The sequence below is a fragment of the Choloepus didactylus genome, chromosome 3 (genome assembly GCF_015220235.1).
Source record: "Choloepus didactylus isolate mChoDid1 chromosome 3, mChoDid1.pri, whole genome shotgun sequence".
Classification (NCBI taxonomy): Eukaryota; Metazoa; Chordata; class Mammalia; order Pilosa; family Megalonychidae; genus Choloepus; species Choloepus didactylus.
This window is the reverse complement of record NC_051309.1, coordinates 123,299,042-123,322,604: the sequence shown is the minus strand read 5'-3', so window position 1 is coordinate 123,322,604 and position 23,563 is coordinate 123,299,042. Positions and strand designations below refer to the sequence as shown.

The 23,563-nt window shown below is 34.3% G+C and overlaps 1 protein-coding gene across 2 annotated transcripts in view; it reads right to left on the bottom strand.

The window, feature by feature from the left end:
- ANK2 (ankyrin 2) overlaps positions 1-23,563 on the bottom strand; it is a 739,617-nt gene that overhangs the window by 493,592 nt on the left and 222,462 nt on the right. The window contains exon 2 of one of the 2 annotated variants that reach the window (XM_037830497.1): positions 20,993-21,053. The exons of the other annotated variant lie outside the window; for it this stretch is intronic. Coding sequence (XP_037686425.1) covers positions 20,993-21,013 — 21 coding nt within the window. The 5' untranslated portion in view covers positions 21,014-21,053. The remainder of the gene's footprint in view (positions 1-20,992; positions 21,054-23,563) is intronic. 2 annotated transcript variants of the gene reach the window in all.

Sequence of the window (23,563 nt, the reverse complement as noted above, 5' to 3'; positions counted from 1 at the left end):
CAGCCAAGTGAAGAACCTTCACCACTGTGGTACTTAAGATAAGATAATTAGACTGAATGATCTCTAAGTGTCCTTTCTGGGAGATCGAAAATTACATAGTTTTAATTATTCTACTCTTAAAATATAATAAATTTTATTAATAACTGCAGGAGGAAAGAACTATATACACAGACTGACAGAGTTATTAATCAGAGTTAATGACTTGCCAAGATAAATAAATATTTTTTTCATTAGGATGTTCAGCCTTCATTAGTGGCAGATGTTTTAACGTATTTAAAGTTCACTTTTGTTTTTACCAATTGGGACTTTAGTTTGGCCTCACTTTTCTACATTTGTAAGCATTATCAAGAGAAAGTGAAATTAAAGCAAACAAATGATTATTCCCTATTATAGAAGTATCAACAAAATGCTGGTTTATGATTTTTCTATTTACCCTTTTTTGCTAAATGAATTAGATTTGGTAATATATTTATTTCATTTGTCTTAGAAAAATTAAAGAGAACATTAGAAAATCCAAATATCCCAAAAGATGTTTGAATTAGTGCATTAAAAATAATTCATATACGGGAGTGATATGGAATTCTTGGTGGTGATGATATTGTCTGACATTTTCATTGTATTTCATTTGTATTTTATTTTTATTTTCTTCTATCTTTTGTATTTTTATTCTTCATTTTTTTCCTTCCTTTTCCTCTTTCTCTGGGGAAGAGATGGAAATGTCCTCATATAGACGGTGGTGGTGAATGCATATTTATGTGGTTATACTGGGAATCACTGATTGTTTACTTAGGGTGGATTGTATGGTATGTGAATAAAACTGTTAAAAAAATAAACAGAGGGATATATATGCTGGAGAAAATGTGGAGAGAAGGATGTACCTATTCCCTGTTGGTAGGGAAGTAGAGTGGCGCAGCCCAGCTGGAGGGCAGTATGGTGGTTCCACAGGAAGCTAGCTGTTGCCATATGGTCCTGCAACCCTGTTATTGGATATATACTTGAAAGAACTGAGAGCAGGGACATGAGTGGACATTGCACACTGGTGTTTATGGCAGCCATATTCATGATTCGCAATGGATGGAGGAGGTCTAAGGGTAAACTGACTGACAAACAGAATGGTGAACTGTAGTGTATATATACAATGGAATACTGAGCAGTGGCAAGAAGAAATAAAGCTGTGAGTAATGCACCTAGATGAATGGATCTTGAGGACAGTATGCTGTGTGAAATAAGCCAGAATTGAAAAGACAAACATTATGATGCCTCACCAATATGCGCTAACTATAATGTGCAAACTGAGAATTGAATCTGAGAGCATAGGTTATGAGGGGAAGGCTTATGGTAAAGGTTCCTAGATTGTAAGCTCTTACAGCAGTCACATCTATTCATGAGTTGCAAAGGTTATCTCTAAATTCTGAGATGCTGAGTGGGTCAGTCTCTGTAACTTCAGGTATCTGTGTGACACTTGAGATTCAGAGCCAGAGTTTGGCAGCTATGAATGTCAACATTAGCCCATACAGCAAATGTTAAGAAAGCTGAAAAAAAGATCAGACTTCAATGAGAAAGATGAATGAAATGGACTTGATTAGAACTAAGGCAAACCAGATTAAAGGGAAAAGGATGATACAGACTGCTTTAAAACCTCAACTTCTGTGTGAGACCAAAGAAAGAGAGGTTTATTTGGCGCAAAATTGATACTTTCTGTAGTACGCTATATAATGTAACTTGTATGGTCAGTTTATTCAAACACCATAATTCCATGGAACCTTGAATAGGGGGTGAGATCTGGATGGTTGGTACCAGTTAGCATGAAACCCCAATACATCCCAGTGTAATTTGGGCAGAGAATAAAAAGTATTTGCCAAGCCCCCTTGAGGGCCTGGGGAAAAATGTGGAAGCATTAAACTTCCCCACCTGGGGAACTCCTGATATTCTCGCAAGCACTGAGGACTACCATTGTAGTAGGCCAAGTCCTCAATCTTGGGGTTTGTCCTTATGAAGCTTGTTACTGCAAAGGAGAGGCTAAGCCTACTTATAATGGTGCCTAAGAGTCACCCCCAGAGTACCTCTTTTGTTGCTCAGATGTGGCCTCTCTCTCCAAGCCCACTTGGCTGGTAAACTCACTGCTCTCCTCCTAATGTGGGACATGACTCCCAGGGGTGTAAATCTCCCTGGCAATGTGGGACATGACTCCTGGGGATGAGCCTGGACCCAGCATTGTAGGGTTGAGAAAGCCTTCCTTGACCAAAAGAGGGAAGAGAAAGTAAACAAAATAAAGTTTCTGTAGCTGAGAGATCTCAAATGGAGTGAAGAGGTCATTCTGGAGGTTATTCTTATGCATTATACAGATTTCCCTTTTTAGTTTCCAGTGTATTGGAACAACTAGAAGGAAATACCTGAAACTGCTGAACTGCAATCCAGTATCCTTGATTCTTGAGAATGATCATATAACTATATAGCTTATACGGGATGACTGTGTGATTATGAAAATCTTGTGGCTCACACTCCCTTTACCCAGTGTATGGACAAATGAGTAGGAAAAAAGGGGACAAAAAGCAAATGAATAATGGGGGGGGGAAAGGAGTATGAGATGTTTTGGGTGTTCTTTTTTACTTTTATTTTTATTCTTATTCTTATTCTTTTTTTTTTTTTTTTTTGGAGTAATGAAAATGTTCAAGAAATTGATTGTGATGATGAATGCATACCTATATGATGATACTGTGAATAACTGTACACTTCAGATGATTGTATGTTATGTGAATATATCTCAATAAAATTGCATTAACAATAATTCAATATGCATTAATATTTGTATACATATTAATTGTTCTTTATTGGCCTTCAGAAAATAAACTATTTCCTTACCTGACAAATTGGACTTCAACCAACATTAATGAGCATCAACTGATGAGTTTAGGCTGAGTTTTTAATGTATTTTAGAATATCACTAGTTTTTTATATACATAGAAACCTAATTAACAGAAATACCAACATCTATGAGAAAAAGATAAAACCTGAATAAAGCTATTGCAATAAAAATTGGTGCTATTGAGATAAGGCTAGGGGGGGGAGCAATTTTAATTTAATGGACACATCCCAGAATACTAAGAAATTTCTTCTAAACTAGGAATAATTTGTTTTTGTTAGACCCAGATTGTGAAAAATTTGTATGTGAAAAAATCAAATATATTTGAAAATGGAAATTCAACAAGAAGCATAAATAATCATAGGTCAGTTAAAGTGAGACACATTGCCACACTGATGAGCAGCACAGGACTCACATAATTCTGTGGAAATGATGATAGACAAACTATAGTCCCCAGCTCCAGAGAAAGGCAAATAAACAAGTAAACTAACAGGTGGGAACAAACTAAACGCTATCGAAAAATTTAACACGTTTAAAACCAAGATGTACTTGGCATGAAAATTAAAGGATAAAAAAATTAAGAGATAAAAATATCACCTGCAATTCAAAACCAGTAATTCTTTTGAAATGCCAAACAGCCTGAATATAAAACTCAAAATGCTAAGAAGATAGCAGATAACATCATTAGTATTACTGCCAAGTATTTGTTCGAGAGTAGCATATTTTCAGGTTAAGTGGCTTTGTGAAAGATATGTAAATTGTATAAATCAAATTATGCACTACAGAATCCTTTGGGAAAAACAACACAAACATCATTCAATTTATTGTATTATGCAAATTCTATTCCCTCATATATGTTCCTGTATAGCAAAGTGACTGTAGGCTGTCATTAAAACAGGCCTGGGTTTAAATATAAACACCATTTTTGGCTATCTAAAATTTTCTGTTCCTCATAAAGTACATTCCAAAAGTGAATATTAACAATACTTCCTTAAAAATTTGATGTCAAGATTCAAATTAACATCCACAAAGTATCTAGCACATTACCTGGCACACAAACAGCACAGGTCTCAAAATCCTTTCTAGTTTGCAGTTATTTGGAAAAATAATTGTCTTAAAATAAATTATATCCCCAAGCATAGTGCTCTCTATATAAGGTTTTTAAAACAATAATTTTAATGCATTTTTTATTGTAAACTTCAACGTATATACATAACAGTGATAACTTTCATAGTACAATTTAACAAGTACTTAGAGAGCAAATTTCAAAGAATGTCATGGGTCACAGTTCCACAACTTCAACTATTTCCACTATTGTGAAACTTAACATACATACAGAAGGATGTTAACTTTTGATGTACAGCTCAACAAGCAGTTATAGAGATAATTTCAAAAATTGTTATGGGTTGCACTTCCACAGTTTCATTTTTTCCTTATTATGCAATATAGGGAATATACAGAAAGGCAAAGATTTTCAAAGCACAATTCAACAAGTAGTTATCGAGCAAATTTCAAAGGATGTTATAGGTTACAGTTCCACCATGTCATTTACCTCCTTCCAGCCATTCCAACACCCCAACATCCAAAAATATCTATATGATTATATAAAGTTTCAGTATTCATAGACCTTTGGTCAATCTTATCTTGTTTGTTGCTACCACTTCTTCTCAATCTCTTTCTCCATCTTCGGGGTGTCTAGGCAGTGAGCACCCTAACTTGTTCATATTGAAAGGGGATGTTGACAGCATGAGGAAGGGGGCTGCATCTGATAGCTGATCTTAAAGAGGATATTGCCTCTGGGTTTCAGGACTTGCCTGGCATAGGAACATTCTGGTGGATTTAAGTTTCTGAAAGATAAAACTCAGTGAGTGAATCTTTTATAGAATCTCAGGTAGGGACCTAGGTATTTGGGGACTACTTTTGTTAAGGGTGTGGCATACTGTGGCCATTTGAGATGTCTAGCTGAAGTTTGCATAAGAGAAGCCTTCAGGATAGCCTCTCGACTCTATTTGGGATCTCTCAGCCACTGTGACCTCAGCTTGTTATCTTTCTTTTTTCCCCCTTTTGGTCAAGTAGGCATCAAATAATAATTTTTAATGGGCAAACAAAACTCTAGACATTAAATGGTCTCTCATTTCCAGGAAAAAATTTCTTCTCAAGAAAGATTTCCATCCCTGTCGTTGGGGTAGTATACATCAAACTCACACTACAGTAAAGAAATAACTGATCCCACCCACAGCATGGCTGATGAAAGTGACTTATCAATTAAGCAGCAGTCTTCTATTAAATTGATACCCCTTACTAATGAAATAAAGCAATAAACAAAACTATAAATCTTTAGATGTGAACATGGCATTGAGAGGGTTAGCATTAAAAGCACTTTACCAAATGGTCTGAATACTACTGAGGAGTGTTCAGAATAAAAAGACACAGGTAGATTTCAGTCACAAAGTGTGATGCACTTACCTTTCAATCAACCATTACTAAGTAATTAAGCAAGAATCATCGACTTTCTGCCTTATAATTGAGGAAGAGTCTTGACCAATTAAACGACTCTCTAAATTTTGCTCAACAAAGCTAAGATTTTTTAAACCTGTGTTTCTCCTTATTCTTCAAACAGGAGAAATAATAGTCACCTGGACAACAAATACATCAACCATGGTGAAGCCAATCATAGAAAACTAGTATCTGGGTTAGAAATGTCTGGCATGTGTCCCAGCAACCCCCAGTCAAATAGCTGACACTCAGAGTGACACTGGGGTGACACATCTGGGTAGGTGATTCGACCATCTTTTATTTCTCCTTAAATGAAAATCTGGTGATGTTACTCTCCTGCCTAGGCTCTTTCAATACTCCACATAATCAGAATTAGTCATACAGGTATTCATGAAATATAGCAAATTATCTCCACTCTCCTCTCCCCAAACCTAGACAGACCTCAACCACAACCTCAGGGGCACTATGCCATTAAGCGTAGCTAACTAAGTCTCAAAGTCCTTCCAAAGAATGCTCCAGGAAGACACTTTCCATCACTCAAAGATGAAACCTGTTTATGTCCTGGATATACTGCTAATCAGAAGAATGCTCTGACCAGAAGAGAGTCACAGATAAAGCAGAGTCAGAAACACAAGATATTGACAGTAACAGTCCAAGCTAGAGTGGCGACGCTCAGGTCCTGAAACTCCAGCATTCCAATCCTGATGGCAAAAATTATCCTTTTTATGCATATGGATGCTTTGGGATACTAGGTTGATGCCACTGTCAATCAAATTATACAATTAACTCTTCCTACTTCTGATCCTATTCTTATGCAATAATATTCTGGTTAATATCTGGTTCCAAAATAGTTTTATTTGCCTATAAAATCAGAAAACCACACTCACGTTGGTGCTACCATTCAGTCTTATGTGACAATACAGTGGAATTCTGTTTTATACATCACTTTCCATGAGGTCAGTTAATGTGAATTCACAACTAATATTGTTAAATTCTTGGTGTACCAACAAACTTAATTTCTGAGCCTACAGAGTGAGGATTCAATGTTGAACCATGATGAATCCCCCAAGATATGTGTCATGTAATAGTATGTTAGCAGCCAACCAGCTGGAGTTTATTTAGCAATAAACTAATGCAACTCCTTTCTCTCACCATATAACACATGTAATAAGGTCCCTCATGATCTGATATCCACATTTTTTTCCAGTTTTACCTCCAATGTGGTTCTGCAGTTACGACCAGCAGGTAGGAGTGCCATCCATGGCAGTGATGGTGGTGAAGGAAAAGGATGTCACATCAGCATCAAATCTAAAGTATGAAACAAAATCTAAAATAGGAGATTTAGCAACAATATTTGAATTGGGGAGCATCTAAAGGTTGTAAAATTGACATGGAGGAACTATGATGTGGGAAGTGAACTTAGACCCAAGAAAGTTATCAATAAACAGACTGTCATGAGTTCTGTTTTATTGTGGTGCTTGATGCTTTGGCAAACAATTGTCACCTATAGCAGTCATTTAGCTCTGGGCCCCACCACTCAAATCTACCTTGTGCACAAACCCTGATGTCTAGCAATGTTGAATTACTTGATGCTCTGGAACTTGGCATGTTCCACACTCTCCTGTGCTGTTGTACATGTTCATCCTTCTTTCTGGAACACCCACTGGTTTTTACTCAAGCCTTGCCTCCTCTCTGCTCCCACAATACTTATGACATTGGAATTTTAGTTGCCGCTATCCCTTTATATAAAGCATACAAATATATGTGCTCCTAAAAAGCAAGACCCTTATGTTATTCATCTTAATTCCAATGAAGTGCCTATCACAGTGCCTTATATATAGTGAGGAGATACATATTTTGATGAAATTCATTGAATTACTCATTAAAATGCATTGAATGGAAAACCTTGATGCTATGATGCTGGTTAAAGATATTCTCATAAATATTCATTAATTCATTCATCTGATAAATATGTACCAAGGGTTTTGTTTTATGTTTGTTTGCTTTTTACTTTTTCAATGTGCCAGACCTTATCCTAGGAATGGGAGATACGAAAGTAAATAATGCTCAGTCTCAGACATTAAAGAGAATAAGTCTTGGTAAAAAATTGCACCTTCACTCTCAATTATATCACTATCCAAATTGCCACAAAATATACACAGACTAAAAGTATTTCATTGAAATACTCAAATATTTACTAGATAAAATGCAGATATTTTAGTTTATGTATTGATTATTCATTATGTCTTTATAGATCAACTTCCTCCATTTAATAGTGATAATCATCAAAGATCATTTTGGTAAACAATTTCCCACATTCTCCTGTTTTCCATTAAGGCTTACAGACTTGCTTTGTGACTAAGATAGAATGGTACACAGTGCATTACCCTTCAATAACTGAATCAAAGGCAAATTTTTAATCAGTTATAGCCATAAACTAATAGGTTTAATGCTAACCCATTTCCTCTTCAAAACCATGTCAGTACACAAAAATGGTACAGATTCATGTAATTGGTTTACTAATTCATGACTGTAACAAGTAGAAAGGGCTGTTGGATCTGTAAAACAAACATATTTACCAGGAAGTCTATTGATAGTTTTTTTTAATAATTTATTTTTAAATTGTGGTAACATATATATAACACAAATTTTTCCATTTTAATCATTTTTAAGCTTACATGTTGGTGACATTAATTACATTTACAATGTTGTGCTAACATCATCACCTTCCATTATCAACATTTTTCATAATCCAAAACAGAACTCAATGCCCATTAAGCAATAACTCAACATTCTCCCCTCCCCACCTCCCCTCAGCTCCTAGTAGCCTCTAAAATACTTTGTCTCTATAAATTTGCTTATTTTACATATTTTATGCAAGTGGAATCATATAATAAGTGGTTCATTGCACTTTGTATAATGTTTTCAGGGTTTTATCAATAGTTTTGCACCTTAATTCAACTCACACATCAGCTTTTCTCAAAGCAGCATCTAAACATCAGACAATTAAAAGCACTGAAAAGTATGGAAGAAAGAAAAACATTTTGTTAATTTCTAATGTTCTAGGTCTAAAATTCTCTACACATCTGTGAGAATAGGTAAAAATAATCTTCCTAACATGTCATGTGCCCATAAACAAAACTGCAAAGCCTAAATAATGAAAGCAAATGCAACTATTGCAAGCCTAAAACAAATTGAAAAATAATTCATACTATCTTGCTACCAGTTTTTAAAACTCAAATTATTACTCAATATACATTCCATTTTATATTTTTCTTCAACAATTTTAACTTATCCTTTTTAAATAAATCTCTCTGTAGTCTTAGTTTCCTGTCAGGTCTCATGTTCTTGGTAAAGATTTCTTTAGATTGAGTTTGACTTATGCATTCACTATTTATTTATTTATCCCAATATATTTATTGACGTCCATCATAAACTTCTAGGCACTAAGGATCCTGAGGTTAAGGAAACAGACAAGGTTCCTGCTCCCAAGGATCTTTCTCCAGAATATATATAAGGAAGTTTAAAGAACAATGGCAACTAGAAAAGAAACCAAAATCTAATTTCTATAACCCCATTCAATTCAATAGAGGTCACAGAATTACCATGGGAAAAGCCGAAAAACACAGATTCGAATTTTAGTCACAAGCTTTAGTCTGGATGTATTTTCCAATAATCATTCAGAAGAAAGTGGCAGTAACTGGGGCTCAGCCCAGAAGTAGAAAGCAATTACCACTGATATGCAACCCTAACAGTTTTCATATCCCCCCAAAAGATTTTTCTCCCAATAGAATAGAAGAAACATGCTCTTATCATTGACTATCCTGTCAAACACAATACAGGAATTTGGTTCTGAAAACTCAGAGGTAAGGCTAGTTCCGTAAGGCCCCTACCAGCTACAATTTCTCCTTACCACTGTGAAGACACATGTGCTGGGGACTCGTTTCCCTAAGATCACAGAAAGAAAAATAAGTAGGTGATGAAAAAATCAGACTGAAGTTCATTTTAGATACTCTATGCAATCACACCTAATTCTACCCTATGTCTATTTTGTAAATGACTGGATGCAAGAAAGGTTAACACAAATGGGTATTTCATTATTATCTTTATGTTTAAAAATTATCCATGTATTGAGATACATATGCTATAGTTGGATTTAATGATTAAAAGCATGAGTTTGGGAGTCAGACAGACCTGGATTCAAACTCTAGCTATGTCACCTTAGATGTGACCCAAACAATACTTATCCATGCTAAGCCTCATTTTCTACTTCTAAAAAATGAGCATAATAAAATCTACCTCGAAAGTATGATGTTCATGAGTTCCTTTGCAGAAAGCAAGTACTCAAGTTATTAGCTATTACAGCAATGCGACATCAGCATTGAAAAGACAGAAAAAATGTCTGTGAAAAATTTCCTAATTTAAGAAGATATAAATATAGAAAAAAAACTCAAAGATGCTATTACATCCAAATTCATAGTAAACTGACCCATTGTTTATAGGACTTGAATCTCTTTTCAAACTCCACTCTATGCTCTACATTACAATTTCTCAATGGTTTCCAAATAGGGCTTTCAAGTTACCAAACAAAATAGGTACATCTGTACAACTTTATGATATGTGTCTAACAAATCTACAGATGGGGCCATTACACATAAAAGGAATAGAGAAAATGGAGAGATTTTTAAAGCATTCAAAGAATTCAAGGTATTGAACTCATATACAGACTCCAATACCTCAGTGGGGAAAATTCAAGAACATATATTTTTCAAAATGTATTATTATTCAAAAATTAATCCCAATTAAAAATACAGTATTAGGCAACTTCTTTCCAGAAAGCCAAGGCTTTCTGTGTTCTGCCCACCTTCAGTTTCCAACCACAAAATGTTGCTGATGTTGTATCTTTGCTCCACTGTTCCATCTGTCTGGCATGCCAGTCCATTATTCTTCACTTGATTATATCATATTGTGCCAGTTTGAATGTATTATGTACCCAAAAATGCCATTAACTTTGATGTAATCTTGTGTGGGCAGACACATTAGTGTTGATTAGATTGTAATTCTTTGATTAAGTGTTTCCATGGAGATGTGACCCACCCAGTTATAGGTGATAACCCTGATTGGATAGTTTCTGTGGAGGTGTGGCCCTGCCCATTGAGCATGGGACTTGATTAGTTCACTGGAGCACTATATAAGCTCAGACAGAAGGAGTGAGATTGCTACAGCAAAAAGGGACACTTTGAAGAATGCACAGGAGCTGAGAGAGGAGCTGCAGATGAGACAGTTTGAAGATGGCCTTTGAAAGCAGACTTTTCCTCCGGAGAAGCTAAGAGAGGACAAACCCCCCCAAGAGCAACTAAGAATGACATTTTTGAGGAACTGCATCCTAGAGAGGAACATCCTGGGAGAAAGCCATTTTGAAACCAGAACTCTGGAGCAGACACCAGCCACGTGCCTTCCCAGCTAACACAGGTTTTCCGGACACCATTGGCCATCCTCCAGTGAAGGCACCCAATTGTTGATGTGTTACATTGGACACTTTATGGCCTTAAGACTGTAACTTTGTAACCAAATAAACCCCCTTTATAAAAGCCAAAAAAAAAAAAAAAAAAGACAGTATTAGGGAAAAGATGGGTAAATAGTAGAAAGTAAAATCAAATATTTCAACATTAAAGAATGATTACTATTTAAAAGGTGGCTAATATTAACTTGATAAAATGCTCTTATGATACATTGGGAAGTCTCACTTTCTCCACTTCTTTCTTTTCTGCCTCTTTTTTGTGTTTGTAGAATGGTACAGATTTGTATTTATTCCTAAAAGCATTTATTGAGGATATGTCATACTGAGCAAATCTCTTAACCTCTCAGGGTCCCAATTACCTTGCTTAGAAAGTAGAGATGATAATATTGACTTTATTCAACAGGAAAAGGAATTCTACTGGTCAAAATTCTTTACAATAAAATTCATTTTGCCATAAAACTCTACATCACAGAAAGATATTTAAGGGCAATTACTGGCCTTTTATTTAAATATTTAATATTCAACATTTAACATTATATAAAAATTTAATATTCAAGAAATATTTAATGCAGTGCTATTCTATTGTTATCAAGTAATTGGATAGTTATAATGGGATTAAGCCTAGCAACAATAGATGTGAAGAGCTTTATTAAGTACTCTAAAATGCAAGCTAACATTAGCTCTTTTGCTGTTACACAGGCAACCTGGGCTTATAGTATATCTTGTTTCAATCATTGATTGACATATTATACCTGAGGATTATAGATCTTGAAGAAACCTTAGAAACTTTACTGAATTTCTAGTACAGTGCTTTATTCAATTTTGCCATGTTTTCTCATATTCCTTTCTAGAATCTGGAAAATATTTCATTTACAAATATATATCTCTAACCCACTTTTTAGTGGTCACGTGGCTGACTCGGTCTTGATAATATTAAAATAAACTAAGTTGCTCACAAATTTGATCATCTAGAAATCATAATATGTGGTATTCACTATTCAGCTCACTTAATTGTGTGATATTTTCCATGTTATTTTTCTGGGAATACACATTTTGTCCTTTGGGATTCAACAGTTCAAAGAAAGATAATTTTCCATGGGAAGAAATGGGAGGGACAAGAAAAACACGTATATATCACAACATATATCCCCCTCTCTGAAAAAAAAAAAAAAATAGACAACTAAATGTTCTCCTTACATTCAGTATTATACCAATGGGATTTTGCTTGGAAATTCTGAAGTTAGAATAAATGGTTTTTAAAGCACTGCTTTGTTCAGAGTTTTTGGTCATCTGTTGTTATAAAGGAAGTATGCTTATAAACGCTTGACCCCCATGACTGGTTTCTCCTTTTTTCCATATTTATGTTACTGAAGGGAAAAAAAAGGCATTCATCGAAAAGGGGAAATTTTTTTTTCTGAAACAAAGGCATTATGTATTAGCAGTCCCTAAAGTACCACACCCAAATTTCTTAGCAAAATGAGACATAGTTATTAGCACAGTTAATAACCAATTGGATAGATATGCTTTTAGCTAACTCACTTCAGAAGCATGAACTGTTTTTCTAACTAATCCAAATAATTAGCCAAACATTTCATTTACATATTATTTTTTCCTTTTTTATCTGAAGGGTTTGGCAAAAACCAAATTATATAGGGACAACATTAGTTTCTTTCCAGGGTTGTTGATAACATAGTAAGGAAAAGATAATGTTATATTTTGTTTAAAAATATATTGAATTTCCACCCAAGATTCACATGATAAAATATCTGATGAAACCAATGGCTCTTCTCTGAGGATGCTGAGATATTTATAATCCCCAAATAAAGTACATTAACTAAAATAGAAACATTGCTGGACAGATGCAGATCATTTCTGAGTCACTGACAAAATACCAAACATCTGCATCTGAATTTTGAAAGCAAATATAAGAATCGTATTTTTGACAGGGTCAATCAAACACTCAGTTGATTTGGTCTCAAACACACACATGCTTAGCCAAGTGCTCATATCTAAATGAATACACAAATATCAACTGAAAAAAGATAGTGGGTCTAGAACCACACAAAATTTAACAGGTCAAATAGGCCAGGAGAAGCTAGTCCATTTCATCTATATAATCTTAATCTGTAGGTGAGTTAATATACGGTTCATTTAAAATAAGAATCCCCCCTCCCCTACTTTGCACACACATTTGGTATGTACATTCTCTTTTCCATCAAAGTAAATGAATATAGAATAAAAGAAATTTTAATATAGTGCTTCTACAATATTTCATGTTTGCTAGTATTTTATCATTATCTATTGTTCTTCATTTTTGTCTTCTGTTTTGTTTATTCATGCAACTTTTCACCCAATTGATGGCCTGTAATTTTAATCAATTGTTTTGCCTCTGATAGATTTCATTACGGTTCACAATAATGATAAAAATAAAATGTGAATCAGTAGTGCAGTTGAAGATACTACTACTCAGGGTTGGGGAAAAGGAATATATATACTGCAAACACTAAAGATAGTGTTGAAGAGTTTATGCATGCTTGACATTATTAGAAAATTAAAATAAGTCATATTCTTGAAGAATATAGACCATTTGAAATTTAAATGTAGATTTATAAGTAAATGACACTGGTGGGCACAAATCAGAAGCCTACAAGTTATGAGAAAGTAAAAACAATTGCTAATTTTTGATAGTTAAAACAAAAACAATTGCTAATTGCTAATTTTTGATAGCTAAAATCCAGACAAGATTAGTTCTTTCCTCTCACTAACAATGGCCCATGATGTATTTTATAACATTGCTACATACAATCCTTTCTATCACATAGATGTGTTTGTGGATCCCTAATTTCTGTCCCTTTGGAGTAACATTTGCAAACAGAAATAACTTTATGTCAGTTGCACATCTCATAACACTACCTTAACTCTACTCTTTCTGCAAACTCAACCAGACCTACAGGATAAAGTAAGTTCTTGGTCTGATTGTCTCAATACAATGGCTACATTTTCTAGTTGCCAGTGTTCCCATTTAACAGAGAAAGCAAGTAATCCTCACTTCCTTAACCATAATTTCAAATTATTGTCATAATAATCTTATAAAATAAGCAGAAGATTAATTTACTTGTTAGTGGTCATATAGCTAGTCAATAGCAAAGTCACTACTAGTAGTCATTCCACTCTGTTAGTCTCTTAAATATGTGTGCATGTATTTAATATTTAATACATATTCTTTGAAAAATAATCCAAACAATACAGAATATGTTATAAAAGTAAAAGTCTCCTATGTTCCCCTCACCAAATCCTATTTACCCAAGATAGTTAGCATTAACAGTTCAGTGTCCTTTAAATATTTTCTGTATACATCTTTTTAAAATTTTTCTTTTCATTCTTTTTATTTATTTATTTATTTTTTACTTTGGCTGTCTTTCTAGAGATTTAATTCATTCTATGTAAAAAGCTCTTTATCCACCAGTCACTCTTAAAAGTGGAATTCTTTTTTAATTTCTCTATTTTAAGCCCATTGGATATTTTGTAATGCCCCAACTGTAGCTGAAAAATTTTAGAAAATATGAAGATCAAGGATTTTGCAGTTCAAGCCAGTTATCTTGATTGTTCTCTTACTTGTTTTGTATGATTTAATTTTATAATAAAGTATTTAAAATATGTATATTTGAATTTAAAATATATTGGTCAAATTACTTGAAATTGTAATACTAATTTGGTCTAAAAGACCATGCCATCTCCCCATTCATATACATTCATATAAACAAATACAGTTGTATATTCACATATACATCCACACATGTAGCACACTGTCATATATGCCAATATTTTCCAGAAAATATTCTTTGGAGGTAATCTCATCTATGCTCCTGTGTGGCTTGTTTTTCTATAATGTAAATTATCTGAGTCAGTAAACCGGTTCTGTCTCATATAGATACATACTCTGAAAACTGATTGCATTGCTTATGATTTCCTTGATGTATTGTAGAAAGAAGTAGCAAGAAAAACAAAAGATAATGAAATAAAACTTTTTTTTTAACTTAAAGGAAGTGGTTTTAGTTTTCCAGACCACCAAATAATAAACACAAGACTTCAAATAATAAACCATATTATAAACCCTATGACTTGGGCTTCTATCAATAATGATAAATTATTTTTCTGGCACAAAAGGGTATTAAAAACTTTTTTTAGAAAGGCTAACTATAGGTTTCATTTTCAACACTTTCCAAACTTTGCCTCTAAAATTTCTTTGCAGTTAATTGTGTTCCAAATATCTCCCTCTTTCTAAGGTAAAAAAGACAAAAGATAATTAGTTCCTCTGGAAGTGTCTGTTTGCCTGATTGTACTGAGCAGAAATACGCATATTTGCATATCTGCCAAGTTCAACCCATTTCGCTGGAGAATTCCCAGTGTATTGGACTTTTTCCAAAAAGCTAAGATGGGTTGTTGAAAGTTCCTTTTTATACATCTGCAAAATTTCACTCTCTCCTTCCGCTGGCAGGCACAGACCCCCTTTACAGATACTAGGTTTAGATGTGCAATGAACTACACATTTGTTCCCTTTAAGCTATATAACAATGAATACTTCAGTTCCTCCTTCTTATAAGTATTTTACTTGAGAGCAGCTCTCAGTAACTGGAGCTCCATTCCCTGTGGAGCTAAATAAAGCTTTTCTGTGATAGGCCCTTCCTATAAAATTTGCAACTCTTACCATTATTTGAAGGGCTCAGAATAAAAAAAAAAAAAAAGAAGGTGGTAAGCATTTTACAATGTTTTCTTTGCACCACTGAACAGCCCCAGCTGATGAAAGCAAAATGTAGAGGGCCAGATACACGCTGAGGAGGGCATGCTCTCTTCTGTGAGATCACTATTTCCAGCTTTAGTCCACTGACAGTGTAAGGTCCTGCTTTCCTCATGTGCTTTGCCTCTAAGCATATGGACTTAGACATTGGGCATTGGTGTGATTCAAATAAATTTGTGAAAAAAGTTCTCTACAATTTGCCCAAGAAGAACATGCTCATTCTATAATTTATTTGTTGCAAAATTTTAAACAGTGAATAATGTGGATGACAATTAACACATTTTCTACAGTGCCCCAGGCTAATTATATCACCAATACAGTAACTACAATAAGGAATTTCCAGCATTTTAGATTAAATATTAATTTATATGAATTAGAGGAATTGGGGGAAAGGAAGGCAATTATTGTTTTGGAAAAAAAAAGTAACTAATTAGCTCATTAGAACTTCATTCACTTTATTGGGTAGCAATCCTTTTTACACAGGCTCTGTTGTACATAGACTGACCAAAAGGTAGTATGACTGGCTCCAGGAATTCTCACTATAAAAATGAACTTTTTCCCCCAAAATTCTGTCATTTTCTTACAGTACTTTGATTTATCGGATTTTCATTTTCTCCTTTCTTCATAGTGAAGGTAGAGAAAGGGGTTTAAATGCAGATTGTGAATGACTTTAACCATAAACATAGCAAAAGAGGAACTACAATGACAAATGTTACGTAATTACATGTTATCACAGTAAAAAAAGAAAAATCAAGACTAAATTTTATATCTGGGCCACATGATTTCATGTTTAACCCTTTGAATTATTCACATTTCCTTCCCTATAACTTGAACAAGATTTCATTTACCAATAGGCATTGGTCTTAATATGTGATTTAGCTATATATACCCAAATGGAAGATTTCAAGTATATAACCCAAACTGTTCTTCTCCTTCCCCAAGAAATGAATCTTGGAAGAGAAAAGACACCCCCACAATCAATGGGCCAGACTTCTTAAGCCAGGGACTTATCAGTGGAGTCCTCATCCAGCCAGAGGTTGTCCCATCTGATTTCAATATCAAAAGCTTTTGGTGATATGTAATCTGAAAGCTACACGTATTTATAATGGGGATTGTGTGGAGGCAATTAGGCACAGTCCTAAAGGATATAAGCCTTCAGTAGACTCTCAGAGACACTGTCTTTCCCAGTGGGCCATTGGAGGCATTTGATTTTGTGGGTAGCACTCTCTGGCTTGAAAGACCAGCTCTTTTCTTGCTATACCTCTAACAAATTTGAATCTTGCCTCCATGACCTCAACCAGATGACTATTAGGTCTGACTTCATAAGGCTACTTTGGCCTTGGAATAAAATGATCTGGGTCTGAATTTTCGCTCTACTACATTATTAATACTTTCCTGGGTAATTTGGACAAATAACCTCTTCGAGCCTTCATTTCATCATCTGGAAAGCCAAGTCATAATATCTACCTTATTGGATTGCTACAACTATTAAAATAAAAGTAACCCAAGTAAACTATGTTGTATTATATGTGCCACATATCATGTATTCAATACTGTCCCCTATTAGTTTGTCTTCATAACTTTCTAAGCAAGTTCTATGTATTACAATTTAACCTTCTTTTGACCATTTCCTATGCCTGCTGTTTCACCTTGCTCATGCTCTAGTTCCCAACAGGAAGGTATTGTTTTCTTGAAAACATTCAATTCCTGTTCTCTGGATACTGTCAGGCTAGGAAGAGTCATACCCTAATGGAAAAGACATTATCTTGGATAACTTGTACTACATACTCTCATGGGTTCTCTAGACCAAGGCAGCAAAATCCTCCCTGACATAGTCATGTGTTCATCTTGGAGGACCGAGAAGAACAGTTCTACTCATGAGCTTGAACGGCTTCCTTTTTAGGAACTCTGGTCCCCCTGATCAGAAGAGTTAATTAAACAGAGTGCTTGCTTTTTCATTCCCCAGATTTGTGATGGACTTAGCAGTAGTTTTTATGGAGCTTCTTTGGCCAAAATTAGTATCCACTATGTCAAAATTTGCAATGTAAAATAACAACTATACATTCTGGGTCAGTAGATACTAACCTGCATATTTTATTATAGAGAAAAAATTATCTTCCAACCACAATTGACTGATCTTTATAATTTATATTTTGACAAAACTGACTATAAGTGTGATCACCTAGAACTATAATTTTCAAACTGTTCCATGCAGCCACCAGGTTCATGGTGGTGTTGCATTTCACTGCCCGAATGTGAGAGGAAGTGATGGGGAAAAGTAGGCAAGAGAAGATGGGTCCTGGGTCCACCACTCCTTCTGCAACCAACATAGTTCTCTTTTATCTTTTTTTTTTACATCAAATTTTATTATTCAAGATCGTTTTTGCAGCTAAAACAAATATCTGAAAAGTCCCTAAACCAAAAGCTCCAGGCCTTCAAGTAAACACTCTTGAAAATCCAAATGAGAAGTAGAAATTTATTTTCTAGCTAAATAGGCATATTCACATTCTTCTAATTCATGGTCAACAAGCTGAAGCCTTTCATCTTCTGTGCTTGTTTAAGGCATTCACTGTCTAACTCTGCTGCCCAAAGGATGCATGCCAAAGCAGGAAGAGCCTGCCAAGCTGATGGCGCCTGTGTAGGGACAGCAGGCTCTGTTCAGCCATGGGAAACAGGACATAAGTTTTGGGTTTAAAAAAATAATAATCTTTTCTTCAAGGTTAAACAGTGTTCTAAAAACAGCAATGAAAATACTGTTATTAAGAAACACACACCAAAACGAAGGGCCTAAGAAAAGAAAGTTAATACCTTCCTTACACCTTTCCTCAAAGCAGAATATCCCTGATTCCTAATTTTTAGAAGGCATGAATATCCATGAATCTAATATAGGCATGCATAAATCTATATGTTCATGCTAATTGAGGTAAAGGACTGCACTTAGATGAACGTCCTCAAATTTGGATCTCTTTTAATTCTTAGGAAGAAGGAACTTATGTACTACAATAATTAAATCCACCTGCTATCTAAGATTTGTCATGATCTAAACAGGTGACAGAGGGTTGTCATCAAATTAGAATCTTAAGATCATTTGTAAAATTCAGTTTAATGGTACCACAAATCCCCAGCCAGCAAAGCAGCTGAGTTGCCTGTAAGGCAACTTTCTCTACCATTTTCCACAAACATTATTTCAAACCTTTCTCCTTTCCTCAAATCCTTTCTAACTACCCTGGCCACATCCTCTTCATAGAAAAAATAGAAACCATTATTTGAGAATCCCTTCAACTTCCTCCACCAAGTCTACAAGCCTACCTGTATCTGTACCCATCTGACTGTCATTACTCAAAGTATGTTGGATGGGTGTCCTTCCCAGCAGATGAAGATAATTCGTCTGTCTGGACATCCCTTTCTGCCTCCTTAGAAACCTATATCATCAATCAATCTCTCCCCTTCTTTGGCACTGTCCCCATTAACATTTAAACATGTTAAAGACTCACTTTCATCTCAACCCTATCCAGCTACTGGCTTCTATTCACTTCTATTCACAGACAAAATTTTTTAAAGAATTATCTTTTTTGCTCCATCTCCTTACCTCCCATTCATTCTTCAACGCACTCCAATCTGGCTTCTGTCCTACTACTCCACAAAAATGTCCCTTGTCCAAGTTACTAGTGATATTTATGTGGGAAAATCTAGTGAAATTCTCATGTTCCTTGACATCTCAGCAACAGTTGACCAGTCCTTGCCAACTCATTAATCTCTCCTTTCAGTATTGGAGTTGGTCCTCTGTCCTTTATTATACTATCATCTCTACAGAAGCAGTCCAGTTATCAACTGTAAGACAATGATCCCCAAATCAATCCTAGATCTCTTGTCTGAGTTCCTAGATTCATCTGTCCAACTACTGACAACATCTATGCTTAGAAGTATCAAGTGAACAAATTGTATCATAATACATTAATGTAGTTAAACAGAGTAATAATTTCCCTTCCTGAAAATAGCCCAAGCTGATTAGTGCTCCCTCATTATCAGCATTAATAAGATTGTCTAATTGTCGTTTAACACTCAAAAGAATACCCACAACTTAACTCTGATTAAAAAAAAAAAAAAGAATAGCCACAAAGCAGAGAAAATTAATGACAACTAAATGATCACCATGAGAAGAGTACAAAGCTATTTCCCTAACTTTCTTTCAAACTTTTCTTCAAATTAAATCTCTTCTGTGGCACCTGCCCTGAATTTCCTAAGGGCCCTTTAGGAAATTTCAGGGCAGATGCCTTAGGAAATTTCAGGGCAGGTGCCACAGAAGAGATTTAGACCCTTTAGGAAATTTAGAAGGCCTTCAGAAAATTTCTAAGCAAAATTAGAAATTCTTTTAAATATGTGATTTGTATAAAGAAGTTGAGTTGATTTATCCTCTTTTGGTATTCTCATATATCTTCTATTCAATAGATTGAATTATCAATCTGATATAAGGTAAAAATATGCAATGCATAGCATCTAAAATATCACTAGTCTTTTGCATGATTACCACTATTAATAGCATAATGCAGCTTGTCTAATAGTTCACAGTGCAATGTTTCCCCTGAAACCAAGTATGATGGTTTCCCTAGTGTTTAAAATCCCTTCTAGAAAAGAATGAAGTTTTTATACATGAGCTTCATGACTTTAAAAAAAACAAAAAACAAAAAAAAACAGATTTCCACAATCCTTGTATGTGACAGATGCTCAGGTCAAAGAATTTTAATATTCTATTATTTCATTTTTTTTTAAGTTTAATATTTTATTCTTATCTCCTTCCCATTTACTTAAAATTTCTTTCATACATTAAGAATCTGAAGAATTCTCCACACTAATACAACATATTAGAATTATTCCAGAATACAATCAGCTTATTGACAAGCTTAGTGCAATCAATTTTATGAGTAATTCTGAAGATAATGTTTTGCTCACAGAAGACAAACCACAAACCCTAAGAGAAAACAGACAGAAAACTTTGATGCACAAACCTCAATGTGTTCATTTTGTCGATCTTATTCTCATTTCTTTCCCTCATCTCCCTTTTTCCACCAAGGAATATATTGAGGGAAAGATAATCAATTTATTTACCTTTCCATTCCCAAATGATACCAACAATTGCCTAGACTACTTAAAGAAAAGTCCTATCATATATTACATTAAATGTTATTAATGCTATCACTTCATTAAATCTATTTATACAAAAATTGTTTTTGACCAAAATATTACTTAGTTACATTCAACGTCCATGTCTTTTCATAGGATTCCTTTTACAATAATAATAAAATGCCAGGAGTACCTTTTGTAACATGGTCGTCATTTGAAATATCAGTTCCTCATGTCCCTGTTCAGTTACTTACCTAAAAGAGAAAAAGAATGGAAATATTAGGAGTATGAAATATTTCAATTTATCATTAAGAACAGTTTTTACATTGCTGATAGATTGTAAGAAAGTTGTCACTCTATTATAAATGCAAAAAACAAAATTAAAAATATTTAAATATTTCAAGAGCCCAAAAATGTAGGAAAAATAGAATGTGTGAAAAGATGGAAAAAGAATATAAGCATGTAAGAGGAAAAGATTTAAGAAATCATTAAAATGGCCATCCAATCTTAAGCAATGTGAGATAATTGTGAACAAGACAAAGTTCTTGTCTTTACACTTGAGAATTGTTTTTACTGCTTCAAGTTTAGAATACCAAACACCTAGCCAATACACTTTGGTTGACGCTTCAGTCATATTTTATATGAAAGTTCACATGATCTATTTATAAACTTTTATTGCTAAAACATTATAAATGCTTACATGGTGTGACCATGTGATTGTGAAAACCTAGTGGCTCACACCCCCTTTATCCTGTGTATGGACAGATGAGTAGAAAAATGGGGACAAAAATTAAATGAATAATAGGGTGGGATGGGGGATATGGGATGTTTTGGGTGTCCTTTTTTAATTTTATTTTTATTCTTATTTTGGGGGAGAGTAATGAAAATGTTAAAAAATTGATTGTGATGATGAACACACAACTATATGATGGTACTGGGAACAATTGTATACTGTGGAAGATTGGATGGTATGTGAATATATCTCAAAAAAACTGAATTAAAAAAGAATAAAGTGGCAATAAAAAAGATTGAATAAAAAACATTATAAAAACAGTAAAAGAATTTTGGAAGCAACAAAAATCATTCATTTATTGAATTCAACACTGACTTTATTTATTCATGTTCTTTCTCCTTTAAATCTGAGAATATGAATCTTGTACTCATTTAAACCTAGCATATATAGTACATATTGAATACAACATGAATATATATATGAATACAACATACTGTATTCCTTTTTTCCACTTATTATTTATAATTATTTTTTCATATTCAGGCATATAATTTTAATGTCTGAAAATCTGTGTATTGAACTGCTGTTCCATAATTTACTTAACCATTATCTTATTAATGACACATCTATAAATAGTACTTCAAGTATGTTGTGTCTGTATCTCCCTTTAGTCTCTTATCAATTCCACTTATGCTCATCTGTAGTCCTAATTTGTGCGGATTTATATGCATTCCAATTTCTGCAAGGGTACTTCCTTCCTCACTCTTCTGTTTTTTTAGAATATACTTTTATGCTCATTCCTATGTATTTTCCAGTAGAAGTGTAGAATCAATTTATTGAGTTCAATTATTTGAAATCCAATCAGGCTTATTTAGGATTGCATTCAGTCTATAAATAGGCTCAATAAGATTTGACATCCCAGCAGTTGTTTGTCATCACATCTGAAAATAGATAGTGCTTTCCCTTATTCAAATCTTCCTTTTCATGCCCTTCAAAAGCATACCAGCTTTTCTTATATAGTCCATGCACACCCTTTGCTAAGCTTGCTATTAAGTATTTAATTCTTTTTCTTGCAGTTGTCAACAGGATCTTCTTTCTTGTTATATTTTTCTCTCTGGTATACATTAATGCTATTAATTCCTGCACTTTTATTTTGGGTTAATTTTCTTTAGAAAGTTTGTATATTCTATGTTAAAGTCTTAGACATTTCTCTGATTACATAACAAATTTTAAAACTATAAGGAAAATATATGAACTCTTCCTGAGTACCCCCATTGTGCAAGTTGATATAATTAGGTATACAGACTATGTCATACAGATCAATCTGGAGTTGATGGAGGTGAGGACAATTCCGATGATTCGGTGAGCCACATTTTGAAATTTGATTTTATTGTGAGGATTCATTTGGAAATTGTGCTGTCTCCCACATAATATTCAAACATTTTATTCCTTTGCATTGGGAACATGCATGTAACAACCTAAATATTTTCTCTGAACAAATTTTTAGAGAAACCTTCTACATAATTAAATTCCTTTGACTCTTCTCAGAAAGCTACTTTAAGTGTGCTTGTGCCTTATGGGAGAAGACAACAAAGGATGTAACCTGAGATTTAACAGGAAGAGTCTGGATTTAGAACCATATTGGCCTGGCTCTGCCACTTGCTATCTATAGGCCCTGGGCAAATTGCCTAAGTTCTGAACCTCAGTTCTCGTTAGGAAATGAGGTTGCTTGGAGAATTAGAGATAGTAAGTGGGATTTACCTGGCATAAATTTTGCACCCAAGAATTGGTAGGTGTGCTGGTTTGAATCTATTATGTACCCCACAAAAGCCATGTTCTTTTAATCCAATCTTATGGATGCAGACTTATTATGAGTGGGACCTTTTAATTAGATTACTTCCGTGGAGATGTGACCCTGCCCATTCAAGGTGGGTCTTAATTAGTTTCCTGGCATCCTCTATGAGAAGAAAAAAGACAGAGACATCTTGAAGAGAGCTCAGAAACGCTTAGAGAGAAAATGCCCAGAGACAC